Raw genomic sequence first — 23,484 nt, 5'->3', positions numbered from 1 at the left:
GGCAGGATCTGGATACGCTGTAGGGTGAGGGAGGAGCTGAAGATGAACACGAAGTTATGGGACTGAGTGACCAGGAGGAGTGTGATATCCTCAATAGTGAGAGAGTGAGGGAAGGGGAGGAGATCTGGAAGGAACGATGCATGCAAATTCATTGGCTTCCAAAAGAATTTTTGGCTATATTGTGCTGAAACAAAAATGAAAAAGCTGATGTGGATTTTTTTTTTTTTTTTTTTGTAGATACCAGTATTATTTGCAATTGAAGAAAGATATCTTGGAGGGAAAAATTCCTTGCCCATTAGAGCAAGCAATTCATCTGGCTGGGTTAGCTGTTCAAGGTAAACAAAGGAATTTCACTAAGTAAATTTTAGGGATGGTGACTTGAGATATTTGGATGCATATTTTATATTTGTTGCTTACACGAACACCCCCTGCTATGGCAGATAATCTGTATGTAGTTATGTGGCTCTATGCCTGCCTTTTTTGTAAAATACATGATATTTGCTTTGAATTTATTATCATTTAATGCACCTGGATTATGGTGCCTCAGCACTTAGTTGGTCATTAAGAACTTGATCCTCAAAACTGTATTAACTTCAGTGGGACTTACCCAAAGCCACAGAGGGAGTCTGTGTTCTAGGAGTTCCTGGCTCTCAGCCATGGGCTCAGATCACTAGACCTCATTGCATCTCAACTGCTGCAATTTCCTCCTGTTGGTTGAGGAGCAGGAGAGGGGGATGCATTTTTATAAATAAGAATGTCTGTACACCCATATTCTTTTCTCCATGTTGTCTCTCACACCAACTCCCCCTACGCCTGTAATGTGCTTGCAGAACTAGTCCACAGGACCGCTACCCCACATTCAAATCTGTTCCGAAGACCCCCTTCTGCCATGATGCCTACAAGAAATTAACCATTTAATGTTGGCTAGTTGGGGGGCAGGTTGGATGGGTTATACGTATATTTAAAAAAACCTAGAAACCCCCAGAACTAGTAGTTTACCTGTCTTCCCCATGACCAGACTAATTATATATAGTCTTCCATTCCCACAACATTTGCCTGCATTTTGTCTTCCAATATAACTACTAATAGTTTGTAAAACCACCAGCATTGGCAGGGGACTTGGGGACTTGTGTAGTACATGAAACTTGTAGCTAATTTTTAAAAAATCAACTAAGTGTACATATTGATAGCATCACATTTAAAGAAGAGAATTTGTTTTTCTGCTTTGTTTACCGGTGAAATAAGATGAATTAAAATACCTTATGTATGTATAATCCGTTTTTTTTTCCTAGTGCAGGCCAGCCCTTTAGTACTTGTCATCTACCAAGTTCTCACTTACTCATTTTATGCTCTTGGGAGAGTATAAATGTGTCTCCGCTCAGTGAGTTGTTTATGGGAATGTTTCTCAATATGATCCTCTTTTCAGATGGAAAGTATCTTATCCTGTAACTTTTGCCTTCTTCATTTGATCTGATATTGTAAGAGAGGAATTGTATGTGTTAGTAACGCACTGAAAAAACAGTGTAGGATAGCAGAGCTTTTGGATTGGTACCGCTTGATAACTAAGGCTACTTATAAGGTGGGTCATTTGCTTTTACCAGGAACACGCACACTTAGATTTTGGCAATTGGTGATTTGTCATTGTCCCCACTGAGGAATACCACAGAAATTTGTGATTTTAATAGTAACAGTAAATCAGTTCTGAACACTAGTCTGATCATGAGTATAGAATTAACTTAATCTAAAATGGCTGAAGTCTCCTTTAAATGTGAATACTAGCCCACACAATTCTCAATTACAGACTGTTGTCGAAGTACTTCTCTTCAGTGAGACTTGTAAATAAGAGCTATATTTTTGTGAGTTATATTTGTATATGAAAATATGGAACAGACATTCAGCAGAAGCCCTGGTCCCTTAAGACCTTTTCTCCTGTTGTAGCTTCTCTGATATTTATAGAATCATAGAAATGTAGGACTGGAAGGAACCTTGACAGGTTATCTAGTCCTGCACCAACTTACGACCAAATATACCTAAACCATCCCTGACAAGTGTTTATCTAACCTGTTCTTTAAAACCTCCAATGACAGGAATTCCACTGACTCCTTTGGAAGCCTGTTCAGAGCTTAACTATCTTGATAGTTAGTTAGTTAGTTTTTCCTAATATCTAACCTAAATCTCCCTTGCTGCAGTTTAAGCCAATTACTTCTTGTCCTACCTTCAGTGCACAAAAGAACAATTGAGCCCTGTCCTCTGCATAACAGTCCTTAACAAACACGTTTGAAGACTTTTATCAGAACCCCTCCCAGTCTCCTTTTCTCAAGACTAAACATGGCAGTTTTCAGAACCTTCCCTCGTAGGTCAGATTTTCTAAGCCCTTTATCATTTTTGTTCTCTTCTGGACTCTCAGATTTGTTCCCTAAAGTGTGGTGCCCAGAACTGGACATGCTGCTCCAACTGAGGCCTCACCAGTACCTAGTAGAGCAGACCGTTACCTCCATATTTTACATCTGAAACTCCTGTAAATACACTCCAGAATGGTTTTTTGCATCTGCATCACATTGTTGACTCCTATTCAATTTGTGATCCACTATCAGCCTCAGATCCTTTTCAGCAATACTACTGCATAGGCAATTATTTGCCATTTTGTAGTTGTGCATTTGATTTTTCCTTTCTAGATGAAGTGATATAAACTTGTCTTTATTGGATTTCATCTTGTTGAGTTCAGACCAGTTCTCGGATTTGTCAAGGTCATTTTGAATTCTAATCCTGTCCTCCAAAGTGCTAGCAATTCCTCACATCTTCAGATTTCTAAGCATATTCTCCACTCCATTCTCCAAATCATTTGTGAAAATATTGAATAGCATTGGACACGGAACAGACCGCTACTGGAACACACTAAATACATCTCCCCAGTTTGATAGCGAACCACTGGCAACTACTTTTTGCGTATGGTCTTTCAAGCAGTGTAGCACCTACCCTATAGTAATTTAATCTAGACCACATTTCCCTAGTTTTCTCATGAGACTGTCACTTGGGACTATTTTAAAAGCTTTACTAAAACCAAGATACGTCACATCTACAGCATCGCCCTATCCATTAGGCCAGTAACCCAGACAGACAGAGAAGGAAATTAGGTTTGTCTGGCACGATTTGTTGTTGATCAATATATGTTGGCTGTTATCCTCTAGGTGCTTACAAATTGTTGATTAATTTTGTTCCAGTAAAGTATCTTTCCAGGTGTCAAAGTTAGGAGATGGTCTATAATTCTCTAGGTGTCCTCTTTGTTCTCCTTTTTAAAGATAGGTACTATGTTTGCCCTTCTCCAGCCCTCTGGGAGCTTTCCAGTCCTCAAAGATAATCACTACCAGTTCTGAGATTGCTTCAGCTGGTTCCTTACCAGGCCCTGCTGTATCTTATCTAAGTATTCTTTACCTGTGCTTTCCCTATTTTGGCTTGTGTTCCTTCCCCCTTGTTGTTAATATTAATTGTGTGACGTCTCTGATCACAACCTACCTTTTTAGTGAAGATAGAAGCAAAATACATTAAACACCTAGGCCTTCTTGATGTCTTCTGTACTTAGCCCACTTTTTCTCCTGTTCAACAGCTGGGGCCAGATATTGAGGCAGGTTCTGTGTCTCTGTGTGATCCCTTTGGGCTGACTGGGTGACCAAAAGAGAACCAAAACCTCCCTTAAGTCTCTGCTGTGAATACTCCCAGCATAGGGAAGCCTCCAGCAGGTGCAGAGCATGCAGAACTGGCTTCTAGGCCTCACTCCCCATGTCTCCCAGCACAGGGATCATTTTAGGGTGTGGCGGGGGAGGTGTCCAGTGTGTTCCAACAGCCCCTGTCTTACGTACAGTCTCTGTGGGACCATACCCAGCGGAGCAAGTCAGAACAGCCCTTAGTCTGTTCTAATCTGCACCAGAACTGGGACTGCGATAGAGAATCCGGGAGCAGTAATCATCTCCCTGACAGCTACCTTCCTCCCTACCTCCCATTCTTCCGCACCCAGTGGAAGTTGTGTTGGTTTGGATGTTGACAGCCAGCATCCTCAGTAAAAGAAGCCTTAAACCAGGACCAGGCCTGCTTGAATCCTGGGGAGGGGTGGGGAGGGGAAATCCAAGGGCCAGAATACAACTGGGTGCAGGGACAAAAAATGAAAAGAGAGGAACAGGAGTGGAGTTCCTAAAGTATTAAGATCAAAAGGATTAGTGATTGAACTGTGTCACATGACCAGTCAGAAGAGGAACACAGACTAAGTAGGATATCTTAGGAGAAAAAGGACAGAAAGGAAGTCTCACCATCACAGAATACCCCGCCCGCCTGGTGTGGTATGGCATTTCAGCAACTCCGCCTTGCTCTCCTCCTCACTATGTCACTGATCTGGTACGATGGTTAGAGCCCTGAAAATCTGCAGATAACAGCTTCATATCCCCAGATATCTGCATCCATGGATATGGATCTTTGTTTACCATCTCTGGATTACGGATCGGATGCAGATCCAAATTTTTATCCATGCTGTGCTCTATATTATGCAGGAGGTCTCAGTCAGCAGGGTTCTGATTTCAGGCTGAAGCCCAGAGCTCCGTAGGGCCTTAGACCCCCTGAAACCAGCTTGCAGCTTCAGAGGGGGCCACAGGTGCCCAGTTGAGAAGCGCTGCTCTAGAGGGTGCTAGTGCAGATCCTTACATAAGGTGGAGTGCAGATCTCAAGTCAGATACAACTTAATTACCATGGATACGAATCCAAATTTTTGTATCCATGCAGGGCTCTAATGATGGTGACTTGGCCTTTATCCAGGTCTCCCTATAGTTCCACCCCTTCCAGGGAATCAAAGCCCCAAACAAATAATGTCCAACAACATGGTGGTAATCAGCAAAACATCTTCTGTCCTTCCTGAGCTCCTCTTCAGCCTTGCAGGACTTCCCCCTGGAAACCCTCAGGAAAACTCAGAAACCAGACAAAAATACAAACTAGAGCAACTTCTGCCTGCCTAGGTTTCAGCTTTTAGAGCATCCTAGGTTCTCCCAGTTCTCCTCTCTCCTACAGAGCACCAACCCACAGAGCTGTCTCTCTGGAATCTTGCCCCTTTTTCAAGCCCCCTCCCCCCTACGCCAGCATTCACTCCACTCTTGTAGCTTCCCCACGATTCTCCCTCCACTGAGCTTCTGTCTGACTCTTCACACAGGGCAGGAACTCCAGTTTTCTACTCTCCTGGGTCTCCTTCACCCAGCTGAGTTCCTCAGTGAGCCTGACGCACCCTCCAGGTATAACAGGCTGGTGCTAATTCAAGCTCTGAGGCATGTCTACGCTACAAAATTAAGTCAAGCTAATTTACTTTGGCATACAACCACTGCAGAAATTACATTTTTGTGTATGTCTACACTTTGTTCTTTGTGTCAGCGGTGCATGTCTTCATCAGGAATGCTTGTGTCGATTGTACTGTCAGTGTGGGGCATTGTGGCAAGGCTACTAGCTGCCAGTAACCGTTGACATAAGCAACGCAGTGTCAGCATAGGTCAACGCAGTGTCAAACTACATCGACACATTGACTCTATGTTGCTCGCGGAGGTGGAGTTATTAAATTGGCTTAGGCAGGCAGTTACTTTGACAGGAGTGAAATGTAAGTGTAGACACTTACAATTAGGTCAACATAAGATGCCTTGTGTTGACCTAACTCTGAGGTATACACCAGGCCTCTATCTCTATTTCGCAAACTTTACTGACTATTGTACAGTGTCATCCACTACTTTCAGATAATAGAGTTCGTTATGACGGAGCTATGCTGTACAGAGAGCACATCCTTCACATTGAACTAAATCCTTTCATCATCACAAGTACTTGAATTCTACCTGTTCTTTCATTTCCTTAGCTGACTTTGGAGACTACGATCAATATGAATCTCAGGAATTTCTACAAAGATTTGCCTTGTTTCCTGTGGTAAGCACTTTCTTCAGCTGCTTTTCTGACATTATTGAAAGAAAACAAACAGTTTGAAGACACCTTACGAAGTAAGCAAACACTGAATTGACAAATAGCAGTGCTTGATCAGAGAGAGATTTCAACAAAGGGATATATGTTTATATAAAGGCTGAGTACCACTACTTCTCTCTGTTTACTGCTCCCAAACCAATCAAAGCACAAATTATTGAAGTTCTGCAAGTAGATCTAATTAAAGTTTTTATCAGGTAATTGAATGACACATAATGCTTTGAATTGCACAATACATCCCAGTTTTCCAGGACATTGCAATCTTTTAAGATGTTTGTATCTTATAGTGAAGATACATGGTGGGGCGGGGGGGAAACAGTGTGTTTGTTTTAGGTTTTTGCAGTGATCTGTTCACAGCCTACTAACCACAGGCTCAGTTGGAAGTCAAGATCCTACTGAATGAAGGAACTAATTATTTTATCCTTTAGAATTCCTTCTGCTAGCTCTTTAACTAAATTCTGCTTTATGTTAAGGGTTGGTTACAAGAGGAAAAAGTCCTGGAGGAAGCAACACAGAAAGTGGCCTTGCTGCATCAAAAGTATAGGTAAGATTTCATAAACGCAGAAATTGTGGAGCAGTCATTTGAGATCTATGGGCTTGTCTATACTAGAAAATTAAGTCGACTTAAGTTAGGTTGACCTACAGCCATTGCAGTAATTTAAATCGATTCTGTTTGTCCATACAGTATGCACCTTCTGTCAGTGGTGTGCATCCTCACCAGGAGTGCTTGCACCAACTCAAGTGGGGCATTGTTGGGCACTGACAGCTGGAGCCCCACCGTCCCTGGGCTGACAGCTGGAGCACTGTATTTTGTCCAGTTCTTGATGACACATTTCAGGAAATATGTGGACAAATTGGAGAAAGTCCGGAGAAGAGCAACAAAAGTGATTTAAAAGTCTAGAAAACATGACCTATGAGGGAAGGTTGAAAAAATTGTGTTTAGTGTAGTCTGGAGAAGAGAAGACTGATGGAGGGACATGATAATAGTGTTCAAGCACATAAAAGGTTGTTAAAAAGAGGAGGGAGAAAAATCATTCTCATTAACCTCTGAGGATAGGAAAAGACGAAATGGGCTTAAATTGCAGCAAGGGCAAATTAGATTGGACATTAAGAAAAACTTCCTAACTGTCAGGGTAGTTAAGCACTGGAATAAATTGCCTAGGAAGATTGTAGAATCTCCGTCATGGGAGATTTTTAAGTGAGGGTTAGACAAACACCTGTCAGGGATGGTCTGGATAATATTTAGTCCTGCCTTGAGTGTAGGGGACTAGACTAGAACACCTCTCAAAGTCCCTTCTAGTTCTATGATTCTATGCTATAGGTGATTTTGTATATTTAGGTAGTGCGATATAGAGCTTCTCACCCATATGTTGCTGGTTCAAGTCATCCTGGCTTAATAGTGACTGAAAGTTATCGTATGATGCTGTCTCACTCCTATATATAGAGTACAGGTCTCCAAATCACTAAAACTATAAGTGCCACTAACTGGGAATGAATAATTAGGAACAGCTACTGCTCTCCTGCCAGAGGTGTTCTCTTCCGGTCAGAGTTGAGGCAGAGCTGGGGATGAGTAGTGTGGGGAAAATTGCATTTCTCCTGTCTGTGCCGTGAATTTCAAGCTTCTGTGGATATTTGCATCCAGGGTAAAGCCAGGACATTTGAAATAGCAAATGCATATCGTAATAATGCTGCTTATCGGGGCAAAAATAAATATTGTGGCTTCGTTGTTATAATGTTTATAAAGTCCTTTAACTTAATCTCTCACTTTAGTGTAATGGAAATTGTGACCACAATTGTTGTTTAAGAACTAACAGTGTGGTCAGAGCTGTACCAATCTAAAGGTAACCTCTGTTTCAAGGTATTTACAGTCAGTCACAGAGATAAGACATGGTGCACTGGGAGACCCAGAGGAGGGTATCGGATGAGATTCCTTATTTGTTTTTCCTTATCTCACTCTTTTTTTTTTTCCCCTCTATTTAGTATGATGTTGGGCTTGAAGGTGGAGTTTGATGTCGCTCAGTGTTGTGGGTTTGTTTTAAGCAGCATGGAAGCTGTGAGTCTTTGGGAAGAATTAGAATGAGGAGAGGGGTGAGGACTGACATATTGGGATTAGGGGCTTGTTCTGTGCATAATGTGCAGCATAGAAAGAGGAATGTAGATGGGAGTGGGAGAAGAAAGTGCAGGAGCTGAGGCTGATGTCACTAGGAGAAAAGAGGAATGAGAAGGAATATAGTAAATTAGTGTCTCTCTTTTTTGTACTGTACAGTGCTAAGCATTCTGTTTGTGCTAAAGAAATAAATAATCTGAGAGGCAGGCTGAAGTGGTATTATGCAGGGCCCTGAATGGAAATACTAGACATTCAGTTTTGACATGGTGAGTGATGGGGAACCTGGGAGGGATTTGAAGAAGGATGTGACATAGTCTCAATAGACACAGTAGATGAATTGACAAGAAGCGATATGGAAATCAGGGAAACTAGAGAGGAAGAGGTTACCGGAGTCCAAGTGGCAGGACCTTGACAAGTGTTTTAGCCACTTGGACAGATAAGCAGCAAGATTTCACGATAGCCTGGATATCTTACTGAGTGCGTTTAGAGCTTTGAGAGCATGCTTCAGAGTAATACAAGTAGGAGTCCCCCACTGGTACAATTTTAGAAGCTGATCCCTAGACTAAAAGTTACTGTTGTGTTTTTATTTGTAGAGGCCTTACACCTCCTGATGCAGAAACGTTATATATGCAAGAGGTAGAGAGAATGGAAGGCTATGGTGAAGAGAGCTACCCTGCAAAGGTAAGGAGTGCTTTGACACTTGACATGACTTAACAAGTGCAACCATCTTCATATCTTTGTTCCATTTACAGAAAAAACAAGAAAATCCAATGTATAAGAAACCCTGGGCCCAATACCCTATCTCTTAGTCACCTGAGTTGTCCCAGTCACTTCACTGGGATTACTCTGGTGCATAAGGGCTGCTGTATCGAGTCCTGTGTTAGTGCTGCATGATGAGGAGAGGTCATGATCTCAAACTAAAGATTAAGATTTGCATTGCCTATGTAAGAATCCTTCTGTGACCTCACTGAAGTGAATAGTTGCTGCTGCTGTAACTTTGCTGTTTACTACTTCTAGGACAGCCAGGGAAGTGACCTATTTATTGGGGCATGCCTTGATGGTATCTTTGTGAAACACAAAAATGGCCGGCCTCCTGTTATATTTCGGTGAGTAGTGTCCTCTGTTAGAATAATGCTGATGAGTACATTGCAAATTAACATTTTATGTGCAGTCCCCAGTTGCTTTCTTGGAATCTTGGATGAATACAGATCTTACTCATTAGCAGAGTTCCAAACATGGGCCCAGTCTTGCAGTCCTTGTGCATGCATACTGTAGTCAGTGGGAGTTTTACCTATATAACTGCTGCAGGATTAGTTCATTTAGATCTATGTTATATATGTGTGTTACCTACAGTTATGTATATTCCTCTGTGCAAATGCATGTGACGCTAAAGGCAGCAGCATTTTGCCAGATAAAGACACATACCTTTACGATTGCACATCCCCAAGTAATTGAAGTGCATGTGGTTTTTTGTTTTTGTTTTTGTTTTCTTTTTTTTGTATGTTGAGTGTGTGTGTTGTTCTATATATGGAACTATGAAGAGGAAAGTTGCATTACTATTCTGTTACTATTCAGAAGTGATAGATCATTTGCTGTTTGCAGTTAGGCTGTCACTGGTAGTGAAGCATGCAGTCTTCCTGGACATTCTCATAGTTAAATATTTTTAAAATGTTTTTCCATACTAGGCATGGCCTTGAGATCCATCTATCTAGGGCCCAATTCCATAGCCCAGATTTCACCTTTGGATGCAAGCACATGGGTCCCACTGACTTCAATAAGAGCTGCATGTGTGCATCCATGGACAGAATTTGGCCTACCAATTGAATGTCATGTAGTGACACATGTGGAAGGTTACTTTCAAGGACACTGGTGACTTATAGTTACCATTGTGGCCAGGTGGACATTGTTCTCAGTGGATTTTATCTGATCAAATCGAGTTTGTGACTGACTGAGGACCAAATTTTGGAACCTCTCTGCAACCCCAGAGTAAGTGGGCCATGCACAGTGAATCTCTACGGGCGCCAAAGTCTGCTCACCCTTGCCTGTCTTCTCATTCATTTTAACCAGGTCTTAATGGCCCTGAGCATTCTTGGTTACTGGACATAACTTTTCTTTTACAATGAGTGATTAACTTTCAAGCCCTCAGTACATGCTAATGGCTAGTTTCTTGTCTTAAATGCATTAAAAAAAAGTTTAATAAGATGAAAGACATCGAAGTTGAGCAGGAATAGCACAGCATTATCCATTATAAATAATACCACCCACACTTTATACATCCTCTAAAGAACTACAGTTACATCCCCATTTTCCTTTTAACAATAATTTAATGGGTGTGAAGTTATCGTCTGCTTGTTTAATCACTATTGTAGAGTTTTCTACACATGACTCAGTTGCGGGGCGGGGGAGAGGGGGGAGTTGTTGCTCAGTTAATCCTCATCTCTCCCCCCCCCTCCAAGATAGGTTTTGTTTTTCATTTATACTTTCTGTATGCTGAAAATCCAGAGCTTACTTGTCACGTCTTCTCTGTATATCCTTAGGTGGCATGACATTGCCAATATGTCCCACAACAAGTCCTTTTTTGCATTAGAACTGGCAAATAAAGAAGAGACAATCCAGTTCCAAACTGTAAGTGAGTGAGTTTTTATTTCTCTGTCTAAAGCTATACAAATAAACCACAAAATAAGACAATCCCTTAAACTATTTTTGTCCAAAATGTGTTTTTTTCAACTGGTAGTTATGTGGAGGTTTTTTAGTTGCTGTTACAATTTTTAAAAAGTTCTAATTATAAGGGTGGCACAAATATAACATTTTAAATTCAAAGGCTGCTTCAGCAGTTGTTATACAAAAGTAAAAGGCATTAAGAAATCTTATCGTTCGTAAGTAGACCAGAGTGCTCAGCACTTCTGGTGTACTAAACAGCAAAGCATTTAAGCATGTGTTTTTTAAATAAGACTTTGAAATCAATGGGACTATTGACATGCTTAAAGATAAGTACATGTTTAAGAGCTTTTGCTGGGTTAGGGCCAGAGTGCTCAGTGCCTTGCAGAATTGAGCCTTTAAAGCATTTGTCTATTCCCTCTTCAAGGATATAATTTTTGTAATAAAGTGTGATATGCACAGTATATATGATTATTCAGTGTTCTGAGTCATAAGATTGTCTTCAGCAGAAGGCAGCTATTTTCAGCTTCTTTTAATCTAGTGGAGTATTCATGCTTGAGCAGCTGCATTAGTCCTGCAAATTACATGGTTCCTAAGAAACTTTGATATAGAAACTGCTACATCAAAATGAAATGGGTCAAATCTTGTTCCAAGGTAAGTCAGTGGTAAAACTTTCACCGACTTCCATGGGACCAAGAGTTGGGCCTGTATATTTTAGCCTGTATATTTTGTCATATATCTGTATATTTTGTTTGACAGGAGGACATGGAAACAGCAAAATATGTGTGGAGGATGTGTGTGGCCAGACACAAATTTTACAGACTAAATAAATGTAGCCTGTAAGTAGAATAATTTTTTGGGGGGAGGAGGTCTCTGTTCCCATAATAAACTTAAATGCTACATGACATCTGTAATTTATTACTTGTTTTGAATATACTAAGTAGTGACCTTGATTACTCCTGATGCTTTCAACCATGTATTTATATCCAATTTGGAAAGGATTTATCTTTAAATGGTTGCAGCCTTATAATTGAGGATGATATTTTTATAACCTGGGGTCACAGCTGAGAACCAGGGGCGGTTCTGTGTTTTTTGCTGCCCCACGCACGGCAGTCAGGTGGCCTTCGGTGGCACACCTGCGGGTGGTCCGCCGGTGACACGGATTGGCGGCGTTTCTGTGGGTGATCTGCTGGTCCCACGCCTTTTGGCGTACCAACTGCCGAATTGCAGCTGAAGCCGCGGGACCGGCGGACCTCCTGCAGGCATGCTACCAAAGGCTGCCTGACTGCAGCCCTCACGGCAACCGGCATGCCACCCCCTGCAGTTTGTCGCCCCAGGCACACGCTTGCTGTGCTGGTGCCTGGGGCCATCCCTGCTGAGAACATAATCCTCTTCTAATAACTTGATCTCAATGCTGTAAATGCATCTACTTGCACCATTAATGTCAAGGTGTTTGTTTGTGAAATACTGAAATCTATGGGACTGTGAATGTGCTTTTGACTGAACTTGTAATAGGACACTGAAGTTATTTTAAAGGTGCAGGGGAGTGAATGTAGTGTTCTTGGAAGATGCTGGATTGGCAGTCTCACAGTATGCGGCCCTTTTGATATCCACAGAATCCTCATAGCTCAGTAAGCACCAGAGCAGAACAAATTAAATACAAGTGAGAAGATTAAATTTAATGGGCCAGTCTCCCCACTGCAAATCAAGGCCTTGATTCTGATTTTTCACCTTTTTTACTTCAGTCAAGTTATTCTTGATTTACATTACTGTGAGACAGAGAATCAGACCCAGTGAGTCAGAATAAGCATGATTTCCATTTAATTTAATTTATTTCACATAGTCCAGCAATAAATGACTTGTTGAGATCTGATTCAGAGCTCATTGAAGTTGAAGGAAAGATGGTGGGAAATATCCACATCACAAAAATCACCACAAGAGGCACTAATATTAATTACACCCTGTTGACACTCTCAAAAATAGTTGAAGGATTAACTTGGAATAGAGACCAAACTGCCTCTCATCCCTCCTGGTGGCTGCCTTCTGGTCAGGGATGAAGCATATTGGTGGAGGTGGTGTATGTCAGAAGCATGTGTAGCTGCTGTTTGTACTATATTGGTTTTCTGGTTACATTATGAACGTCAGTCTCTGGGCTGTCAATTCTGTACTCTTTACAATAGCTCAATTAAAAATAAACAACAAACAAACGCCCACAACCAGTAGTTCTTAATCTTTCCTTACTGAGATCCCAATGTCAATGAGCTGGGAAATCTTCCTGTTTAGCAAAAGGGAGGGGCAAAGTAGTGCTGACACCTAGGCTAAGAACCTCTGTCCCAGACTTATCTAAGTTCAGTTAAAATGTCTTCTCGACTGGTAACACATGCCTTTCTTTTCAATGTGCTAGTTGACTGTCTCCATTTTGTCTGCACGTACCTTGTCTTTAGAGACTCCCCAGACTCTCCGCCTGTGGAAGGCTCTCAGAAACCTTTCCTCATTCTTTCCTTTCCACGCTTTCCAATTCTTTCTCGTCCTTCTCTTCCCAAAGGGTGAGCTAGAGAGTAATCTCTTTCTTTCTTTCTGAAATTTTGCATGTCTTGTATTTGTATTGCTCTGGTGTCTTTTGGGTCCTTGTCTTACTGCACACTGATGGGTACGGAAACAGTATAGAGTGGGGAAAATGGGCATTGCTGACCAGTCCAACATGCAGTGATTTGCAAACTACAATTCATTGTTTGTTTATGATAGCTACAATGTTTGCTGTATCTAAAATTTGGATTGGCTGGGGACCCAGAATGAGCATTTGGCTGTTACTTATTTCTTCTTATAGCCTAGTAAGTATTGAGGACCCTTTACAGATGATTATAAAGACAGACATCCAGGCCAGGGAGCCTACAGGTTACCACTTGGGTGAGAGTCTATCAGGGGTTGAAATTTGGTGTGAGAGCATAGAAATCCCACCTTTCTCCCAGCCCACTGCATATGTGAAATTCAGGTCCTCCATTTCACTCGCTGCTGGGGAAGCCTTGTGTGCCAGAGCAATCTGAATCCTTCTCCTGCTAGGGTGCTGTGTATGGGGAGAGAAGGCAGTGAGATAAACAAGGTGTTTGCCTTTCTCCTTCCTCATCCTATTTATGTGTTTCTTCTCATTCTAGCAACAGCGGTGATTTGTGCACATGCTGCACATAGCTCTTCCCTTTGGGACTGGTGGGAGGACTGTGCAACATAGGGCCTGATTCTGTGAAGTGCTGAGTGCCCTGAAATGCGGTGGTGAGCACTTTACAGGATCGGGTCTAAGTTGACAATGTTGTAAAACTCTCTGTTCATCATATGACTTGCTTTGTAGACAAACCCAGGCTGTTACAGTGAATCCAGTTAGAAGGAGGTCCTCTTCCAGGATGTCTCTGGTAAGGTTTTCAAATAGCTTCACATTTGAGCCACTTCTTGTTTCTTGTTTTTTGCTAACTAGAATGAGGATGCCCCATGAGGGGAGAAATGGTGTGACTACATTCATAGTTGGTAAGATTAGAGAAGGATACTTTTCTTAGGAATATGCCAAACTTCTGAGATTTGAACTTTTTATAGTTTTCCATTAGACTTGAGTCAAATATTTTTTCCTTTAATGAAATAAGCTGAAATGATGAAAAATAAGGTGGGATCAATAAATTAAGAAATAAGAAACACATTGGCTTTTCAGAAAACCAGGATATAACTTCTTAATAACTGATCTAAAAATATTTTTGTTAGGTATTTTAGATACATCTGTTTTCAATTTAAGATTCCCCTACATCTAGAGAAAATCCTAGATGTCTGTCTGTAGGCACTATATTGGTTGGCTTTTACTCTTCACCTGCTCTGAAAACTGATACTTTGTGTTACACACTGACTAAATTTTCTTTTAGGATAGCCCCTTGTACAATCTTCTTCAAGACTCTCTTTAATAGTCATGTAGTATTTAACTACTTTTAAAATTATCTTCTTTCTTAGCCCAAGCCACAGCCTTACATGATGCAACCACCACCTCCTCTGCATTACAATGGACACTACACGGAACCATATACATCGTCCCAAGGTAAATTATGATGTGGTCACAATGTTTAACTCTCAAGTAAATTCTGAATACAGTGGGAACCAGTAAACACTCAGACCACTTGATATCACATTATACCACATTACATCACATTATATTTCAACTCACTTTAAGGCCCCATGGCACTGCTGGAGCTGGGCAAAGAGGCCATAGTGTGAATTTGAGTCAAGACCACATTATTTCTCTTGCTGCAGTACTTGTTTCTATTCTAAGTATCGTGAGAGAGGAGTGTGGCAGGGAGCTAGGATGGCGAACACTAAGTTATTGACCATGCACATTGTAATTACAGACCACAATCCCTCTTGAATGGGCTTAAATTGGCTATAGTTACTATGGCTATATATACACCTCAGAAGGTAAGTTAATGAGCAGGCCTCAGGAGCTCCTTCATATCCCTCTAGACCTTAAGAATATAAGAGCTCCATAAATGATCAATGGACTTTGTACTCTCTTTCCCCTGACTGCTCCAAGGACCCTACCCTGCCCCGCCCCTGGACAGCAATAGAGTGAGTGGGACTTCTTAGGACCATGTGGGACAGGTACTCAAGGAAGAGAGGGACCTCCTGTCTATAGTAGTAGATATCGAAATCGTTGGGATAGGCTGGGGGTGCAAACTTTTAGAGAGCTCAGGGGATTGTAACTGGGTTGATAAGTATCAGAGGGGTAGCCGTGTTAGTCTGGATCTGTAAAAGCAGCAAAGAATCCTGTGGCACCTTATAGACTAACAGACATTTTGGAGCATGAGCTTTCGTGGGTGAATACCCACTTCCTCAGTATTCACCCACGAAAGCTCATGCTCCAAAACGTCTGTTAGTCTATAAGGTGCCACAGGATTCTTTGCTTGGGTTGATAAGGAATTTTTAAACACTGGTTTTCTAAAAGTAAAATAGTTAAATTATTCAGAGCTCTCAAGTGGTGCATGTAGCTGGTCTATGTAATATGCAATGGATTTAGGGTGACCAGACAGCAAGTGTGAAAAATCGGGACGGGGGTGGTGAGTAATAGGAGCCTATATAAGAGAGAGACCCAAAAATCGGGACTGTCCCTATAAAATCGGGACATCTGGTCACCCTAAATGGATTTACCAGTACCCTCATTTTCCTTCTCCCTTATTGTTATCCTCATTTAGTGTTTAATTAGACTAAGTTCTTGAAGGCAAGGACTGTGTTTAATTATCCACTACAGTCAGGCCTTTGAGTGTTACGGTAGTACAAATATAAATAATATTGGTAATACTGAGTCACTGACAGCTTTGGGAACTAATACCTGTAATCTCCATAGCTGAACACAGTTGAATTGTTTCCATACCACAGTAGGGGTACAGTAAAGAATCAAGTTTGTAATAAAATCCTGCTATTGAATGCTTATTCTCATGAACAAAGAGTCAAAAGCAATTGTCAGCAAAGATGCACAACAGTGTTTTGTTTGTGCTGCATGCACAAAAAGTGCCCAAAGCACTGACTTCTGTTTTGCATTTTGGCATCAGAGCAGAAGCTCCGCTGCTTTATGAATATTAAATGCATAAAACAATAGATAATTTACTTTAATATATATAGTGAAATCTGTAATAAGGACCAGCTGTAGTAAGCAGCAACATCCTACCATATTTTAAAATATCCCGAAGTCTCCAGAAAACTTTGGTTTGACTAAGATCTACCTTTGGTTGCTGAGATGGCCACGTAAGGCAGATTTCTTAGACTGTCTACACAGAGCTAGTATGCTTATGTCTCTCTGAGCTGGAGGTGTGATTCCCAGCTCAGAGAGATGTACACACTCTAGCGCTGCTTGAAAAGCAGCAGTGCAGCTGTGTGGCTTAGGCTAGTCACTTGAGAACAACTGTATTCGAGGTCCTTGGAATGTACTTGGGGCAGCTAGCCTGAGCCACCGCCCATGCTGTCCCCATCATGCTGTATTTTTAGCATGCTATTTCAACCAGATCTAGCAAGTGTATGTTTTTTCTGAACTCGAAATTACATCTCCCAGCTGATTATAGACACATCATTAGTATTGATTATTCATTTATATAGTGAGCCTGATTCTTCTGTCACTAAGGCCTTGTCTCCATAGGCAAGTTGAACTGGTTTAACTTTGTTTTTTGAATTGATATAGTTGAACCAATACAAACTCCCTTGTGGACACACTTTTTTTTTTTTTTTTTTTTTTTTTTAATTTCAGTTTGAGTGTCCTATTTTGATTTTAAATTAAATCTATTCCCAGTTGAATTAAGCTAAACTGAAAAAAAGACGCTCTTTGAAATAAGTGTGTCTACACAGGAATTTGCACTCGTTTAACTAGATCAGTTTGAATTCACACCTTAGGTTATTCTAGTGTAGCTTCACCATGTAGACTAGATCTTGCACTGGCGTACCTCAAGAGTAACTCTGTATAATTCACTGGCATAAAACAGGTAAATAAGATAGATAAAGAAATAAGATCAGAAGCTGGACCAAAAACTTTTATATTTTACCCTTTTCCTCAATCGCTTCCACTCTGCCTAATTCTCAGTAGCTGCAGTCACTGCAGGACTTTGAGTGGCTTGGTGGATGAGGGAAAGTCCCCTCTGCAGCCACTGTTAATTAATCCAGTTAGTTAGATGACTAGCACGGCTGCCCCTACAGGTATGGTGCACCTCTTCCCCCAGAACTCAAGTGTGTAACTGTGTACTGTGCCTTGTCTCCCCTGGCCTAGAGAGCTGAAAGCCTGATGTTGCTCCTGAGCCTGTTACTGCTTAGTTGGTTGGATTTTTCTAGATTCCTGCTTTTGAATGGTTCTTGTGAGTGAGGCTGACACGTTTTATTGATCAACCGTGTCTGAATTCTAACTGTGGCTGTTACATCACAACCCCACTTGGTCAAAGCAAAAAAAGTTCTGAATGACTACAAGATAGAAGGCAAATTTACATCTCTCATGTTTCAGTGCTGAGTCTTGATGACATACTTATTAACATGGTGTCTGAAAACAAATCACATCAGAATTAAATCAGTCTCCAGATTACAGGATCCGTTCTGTATGTCAGAAAATTGACGAGGTAGCAAGAGATTAAAACAGAAATATTATCCCGAGATAACAATTGTGTATTGCAGTGTGTTGGGAGCCTTGCAGCACTAAAAATGCAATCCTTGGAAGTAAAATGTTGCTTGGCAGCAATATATTGTTAAAGCCAAGATACGGTGGAAAAGGGCTGAGGTTTTGATAATTAATCATTGATTAAACATGGCTAGTAGAGGAATTTCACTCATTTAATGTTTGGACATAATGGTTGTTAAACACTTCATTTTTTTCAGATAACCTTTTTGTGAGCAAGCAGAATGGATACTACTACCATTCTCAGACTAGCTTGGATAGAGCTCCACATGACTACAACGGCAGAATTCGCAATGGGAGTGTCTATAGTGCACACAGCACAAACTCTTTGAATAATCCACAGCACTACTTGCAGCCATCTCCCATGTCCTCTAACCCAAGCATTACTGGAAGCGATGTCCTGAGACCTGATTATGTTCCATCGCATCGACACAGTGCGCTAATACCACCTTCTTATCGGCCTACACCAGATTATGAAACTGTGATGAGACAGCTTAACAGAGGAATGATACACACAGATAGGCAGAGTCATTCTATGAGAAATCTTAACATCAGCAATTCATATGCCTACAGTAGGCCTGATGCTCTGGTCTATAGCCAACCTGAAATCCGAGAACATGCTCACTTCACCTCCCCCCAATCTAATCACTATCCTTTTAACCTGAGTTACAGTTTTCATAGCCAATCTCCCTACCCATATCCTGCTGAACGGCGTCCAGTTGTTGGAGCGGTCAGTGTCCCTGAGCTAACAAATGTACAGCTTCAGGCTCAGGAGTATCCAGCACCAAACATCATGAAGACCCAGGTCTATCGACCTCCTCCCCCTTACCCATACCCAAGACCTGCAAACAGTACACCAGACCTTTCCCGACATCTTTACATTAGCAGCAGCAATCCAGATCTAATCACACGGCGAGTCCACCATTCTGTTCAGACGTTTCAGGAGGACAGCCTGCCTGTTGCACACTCCCTTCAGGAAGTGAGTGAGCCCTTAACATCAGCACGGCATGCTCAGCTACAGAAAAGGAACAGTATTGAAATAGCTGGACTTGCCCACAACTTTGAAGGCATAAGAATTAAAGAACGGACCATGTCAGCCTCTGCTGCAGATGTGGCCCTTCCAAGGGTCATGTTGGCAGGGTCACAGCCCAGCGTTTTCATGGAGAGAACAAAGCAAGAAGAAAATAAGGAGCAAGAAGAAAGTTTGAACTGTGATCATAAGAAGTCTCTTTCAGATGCCACTATGCTGATTCACAGCAGCGAGGAAGAGGAAGAATTTGAAGAAGAAAACAAAGCTAGTACAACTCTGACTCCTCTCTCTGATGATCAAACCCAGCTTTCTGCTGTTATGGGTGGTTATCCTCATGAATCCTTACTAAGTTACCCCTACAATTCTGTTGCTTCATCTCCTGGCCCTTTGCATATCCTTGAGCCTACGTTACATATTTCGGAGACGGAAAAGAGGATAAAAGATGTGAGCCCAGTACACTTAATGGCTGAAACTCAGGTGCAGAGAAGAGGTGAAGGATTGCTGACTCCATCTATGTCAGAATCTGATCTTACGACTTCGGGAAGGTACAGAGTGAGAAAAGATTCTCTGAAAAAGAGACCTGTCTCTGATCTTCTGTCAGGGAAGAATAATATAGTGGAAGGTCTTCCCCCTTTAGGAGTAAGTGGACATTATTTCTCTCTCTTCTCATGGCTCCTTGTGATAGATCTGATACCATTCATCAAGTGTTTTTAAAAAAGCTTTTTCAATATCTCTGAAACATAGCAATTAAATGCAGTAACCTTCTTCCCCATTGCCCTCTCTCTCGTTCTGTTTCCTGCTTTCTCTCCTTATTTGTCTGTCCTTTCCCCTATTTTGTCTTTTTTTTCTCCCCCGCCCTCAATCTGTTCAGCCAGTCTTTCTGCCCCCACCCCCTATTCAGTCTGTAGCTAGTGGAGACTGGCTCTGAGACCTCCTCAGCCTCATATAACCCATGGATGAGTCATCCAGGGTGGCTTTTAACAGGCCACGTGGTTCCTAGAGCCCTCCTATTCACCAGGCAAGTGAAGCAGGAGCAGCTACATCCACTCCTCTGCCAGTTTTGTGACCGACATTAGACCCATTCCTGTAATTTGAGCATTGGACTTAACTGAATGTTCACGTGTGTCTTCTGACACACTTTCCGCTCCCTCTCCTCCTAATGTGATGTCACTAAGCTCCTCCCTCCTTTGTATTCACTCCTTGGTTTTTCCCTTTTTTCCAGGTGCTCCCTTCCTGTCTCACCTTTTAACCATTCTTTCATCCCTAAAAACTCAATCCCTCCTTGCCATTCTCCTCCCTGCCACAAACACAAACTGACACTCCTGCCCACAAAACCCCCTACAAGATGTGTGCAGAACTACACAATGTAATTCATGATCTTCTACATTGACCCCTCTTTGGTTTTAGTCTGTTTAGTTTGCAAGTTCTTAGGGCAGGGACTATAACTCCATGTGTTTGTACAGTGCCTAGCTCATTGTGGGTGCTACTGTAACAAAATAATTGTTCATCCTTTTAGCCACTAGCTTTTTTTCTCTGTTTTCCCTACTTTTAGTTGACTTTTTTTTTAAATTTTATTGTGCTACATTAACTTCTTCCCCAGGGTCACTGCCAGCAGCTGCCAAGTAGCTCTTTACACAGGGAAGAGCAGCATACTGGCATACTAGTTTTACTGTTTTAGCAGCTGCTACAACTGACTTTGCAGAAACTAAATACTGTAGGCTTAGTCTATTTATCTAGGCACTTATATAGCCCTCATCATTGTCCCTCCGAATCCAGCTTTCCAGCATGGAGCTGGATGCAGAAAGAGACCAATAGAAGTGCACAACCCTAGTCAATTTCCTTTAAGAACTTTATAATTGTATATAATTTCTGTGTCTCTTCCCTCTCTGTAAAAGCAGCAAAGAATCCTGTGGCACCTTATAGACTAACAGACGTTTTGGAGCATGAGCTTTCGTGGGTGAATACCCACTTCGCATCTGACGAAGTGGGTATTCACCCACGAAAGCTCATGCTCCAAAACGTCTGTTAGTCTATAAGGTGCCACAGGATTCTTTGCTGCTTTTACAGATCCAGACTAACACAGCTACCCCTCTGATACTTGACATCCCTCTCTTTGTTACACTAAAGTAAAACTAATGAGGTTCTTCTGTTGATAGGCTTATATTCAGAGGTAGCTTGAACTCTCACCTTGTGTCATGGGTCCAGATCCTCAAAGGTTTTTAGACACCTAACTCCTAATTATTGCAATGTGACCTTTAAATATCTTTGAGGTTTTGGGTCTTGCTCTTTACATGGTATATGTTTTTGAGACATTTATGAACCTACTCTGCTTTTTTCTTCTACTGTGTTTGTAATTAGTTTGCTTTCACTGAGGCCACGTCCACGCTACAGAGTGAAATCAAAATTAATAAAATCGATTTTATAAAACAGATTTTATAAAATCGATTTTACGCGTCCACACTAGGGCACATTACTTGGGTGGTGTGCGTCCATGGTCCCGGCTACCATCGATTTCCGGAGCGGTGCACTCTGGGTAGCTCAGTAAAAGAATGGGACCAATAACTTCGATTTCCGTCCACACTAACCCTAAATCGAGTTAGTAATATCGATTTTAGGGTTACTCCTTTCGTTTAGCTGGAGTACAGAAATCGATTTTAAGTGCCTTGTAGTGTGGATGGGTACAGCGTTAAATCGATATAACGCTGTAGTGTGGACCTGGCCTGAGAGAGAGAGAGAGAGAGAGAGAGAGACTCACTTTAGTTTTAAACTGAGATGTTCTTTACTCATTGGAAATGTTCAGTAGAATACTGTCTTATTCAGCAAGTAACATTGTTTAGTTATTTTAAAATACAGCTAGAACAAGGTGGGTGAGGTAATATCTTTTATTGGACCAACTTTTGTGAAGCTTGAAAGCTTGTGTCTTTCACCAACAGAAGTTGGTCCAGTAAAAGATATTACCTCACCCACTTCATATCTCTCTCTCATCTTAAGACCAACGCGGCTACAACAACCCTGCAAACAATATAGATAGAACCTAATTCCTTTCAGTACTTAATACTGAGATATATATCCTGATAGGACTGATAGAGGCATTCTTTCCATGACGTCTTTTGCTCCCTCTGTGGTCCTTTGTTATTGGGTTGCCATTCATTCATTCTTGCACATAGTCCGATTCTCTTAGCTTTGGCAATTAACAGTGTTTTTGTTTCTGTTACTGCCCGTTAACTCTTGGATATATTGATTTTTTTTTTTTCCCACTCACACAAGTGCCCATGTTATGTTTCAGTTTTTTTCACTGTGATAAATTATTTAGGTCTATTATTTTTGTTAGCAGCCAAACTTATAAACTGTAGGATTCAGACATTTGCTTTCTCTAGTATATAAGTGTTCAAAAGATCATGGTGGAATGGTTCTTAACACAAAAATCCCCCTGAATTTGTACTAATATTTTCCTCTAACAGTAAGTGATTACTGCAAAATTAAAGATTCAGGCCCTGATTTTCCAAAGGCCCTTAACTCTGCCTCTAAGTATCGACCACGTTTTTGCATCTGAAATTTGTTGTAGGCCCATTTTTTTACATGTTTGATATTTAAGGATCCTCCCCCCACCGCAGCTGCAGTCTAATGTTTATGCATCTGAGTGCTATAAAATGCACCCATAAAATTGTTCTCTGAGGCCACTTCTGAAAACTGGGCCTATAAACTATATAGTGTGATGCACGTAATCATTTTGATGTGTGTGATATCCCTTTAAGGTATTTTTTTCTGTCTTATTCATACTATTAGAGATTTTAATTCTGTCGAGGATGGTAAACTGCCCAGAATTTCCCCTTGCACTGTGACCTAGCCTTGGAGAGAACAATATTTGTCATTCTTGTGGCGTTTCAGAAACTTGTATCTGGAATGAAGTCAGACTGGTGTCCTGTCCTAAGAAAGAATGTGGCTTTACCACTGGAATCTCTTAGACAGTGGTTAGCAAAGAGAAACAGCTGTGCATTGTCTTCTGTTTGCAAAAAGGAGTCAGAGGAGTCCCCTTAAGCTGAACCCCTAGGAAGGCTATGTTGTATTCTGTTTTGTGGATATTACAATTTTAAAAATTTTTCTGCAGGGTATGAAAAAGAATAGAACTGATGCAAAAAAAATAGGGCCTCTGAAGCTAGCTGCCCTAAATGGACTAACCTTGTCTCGAATGCCTTTGCCAGATGAGGGTAAAGAAGAGCCTACCAGAGCAACAAATGATGAACGGGTATGTTAAAGTTTTCTTGAGTGTTTGGTTTCTCTTAGCCTGGCAATCTTAAAAATGAACTGCATCATCATTGTGTTTTGTGCTAATTACTAGAACATCTCACCCTCAAAATAATTCAGACATAGAAGGTGGCAGCAAATCGGTGAGAGAGACTTGTAATTATTGGTTAGTTGTTGGTAAAAGTGCCTAATGAGGCTAAGGATGAATGTGTGTGTGTGTGTGTGTGTGTGTGTATATATATATATATATATATATATACACACACACACACTTTTTTTTTT

General features: G+C 41.3%; 1 protein-coding gene across 6 annotated transcripts in view; it reads left to right on the top strand.

Annotated features, from left to right (window-relative positions):
- PTPN21 (protein tyrosine phosphatase non-receptor type 21) overlaps positions 1 to 23,484 on the top strand; it is a 70,968-nt gene that overhangs the window by 29,710 nt on the left and 17,774 nt on the right. For 5 of the 6 annotated variants that reach the window (XR_007774429.1, XM_050953205.1, XM_050953204.1 and 2 more), the window contains exons 4-15: positions 238 to 335; positions 5,873 to 5,940; positions 6,465 to 6,535; positions 8,692 to 8,779; positions 9,116 to 9,204; positions 10,636 to 10,723; positions 11,516 to 11,595; positions 13,201 to 13,302; positions 14,100 to 14,160; positions 14,741 to 14,825; positions 18,128 to 19,596; positions 23,066 to 23,203. Coding sequence is in view for 5 of the 6 variants with exons in the window: in XM_050953205.1 (XP_050809162.1) it covers positions 238 to 335; positions 5,873 to 5,940; positions 6,465 to 6,535; positions 8,692 to 8,779; positions 9,116 to 9,204; positions 10,636 to 10,723; positions 11,516 to 11,595; positions 13,201 to 13,302; positions 14,100 to 14,160; positions 14,741 to 14,825; positions 18,128 to 19,596; positions 23,066 to 23,203 (2,437 nt within the window). In the remaining variant the exon portion in view is untranslated. The remainder of the gene's footprint in view (positions 1 to 237; positions 336 to 5,872; positions 5,941 to 6,464; positions 6,536 to 8,691; positions 8,780 to 9,115; positions 9,205 to 10,635; positions 10,724 to 11,515; positions 11,596 to 13,200; positions 13,303 to 14,099; positions 14,161 to 14,740; positions 14,826 to 18,127; positions 19,597 to 23,065; positions 23,204 to 23,484) is intronic. The other variant, XM_050953206.1, reaches the window with a different exon arrangement.

Source organism: Gopherus flavomarginatus, chromosome 5, assembly GCF_025201925.1.
Source record: "Gopherus flavomarginatus isolate rGopFla2 chromosome 5, rGopFla2.mat.asm, whole genome shotgun sequence".
NCBI classification, from domain to species: Eukaryota; Metazoa; Chordata; order Testudines; family Testudinidae; genus Gopherus; species Gopherus flavomarginatus.
This window is presented reverse-complemented; position numbering and strand designations above follow the sequence as displayed.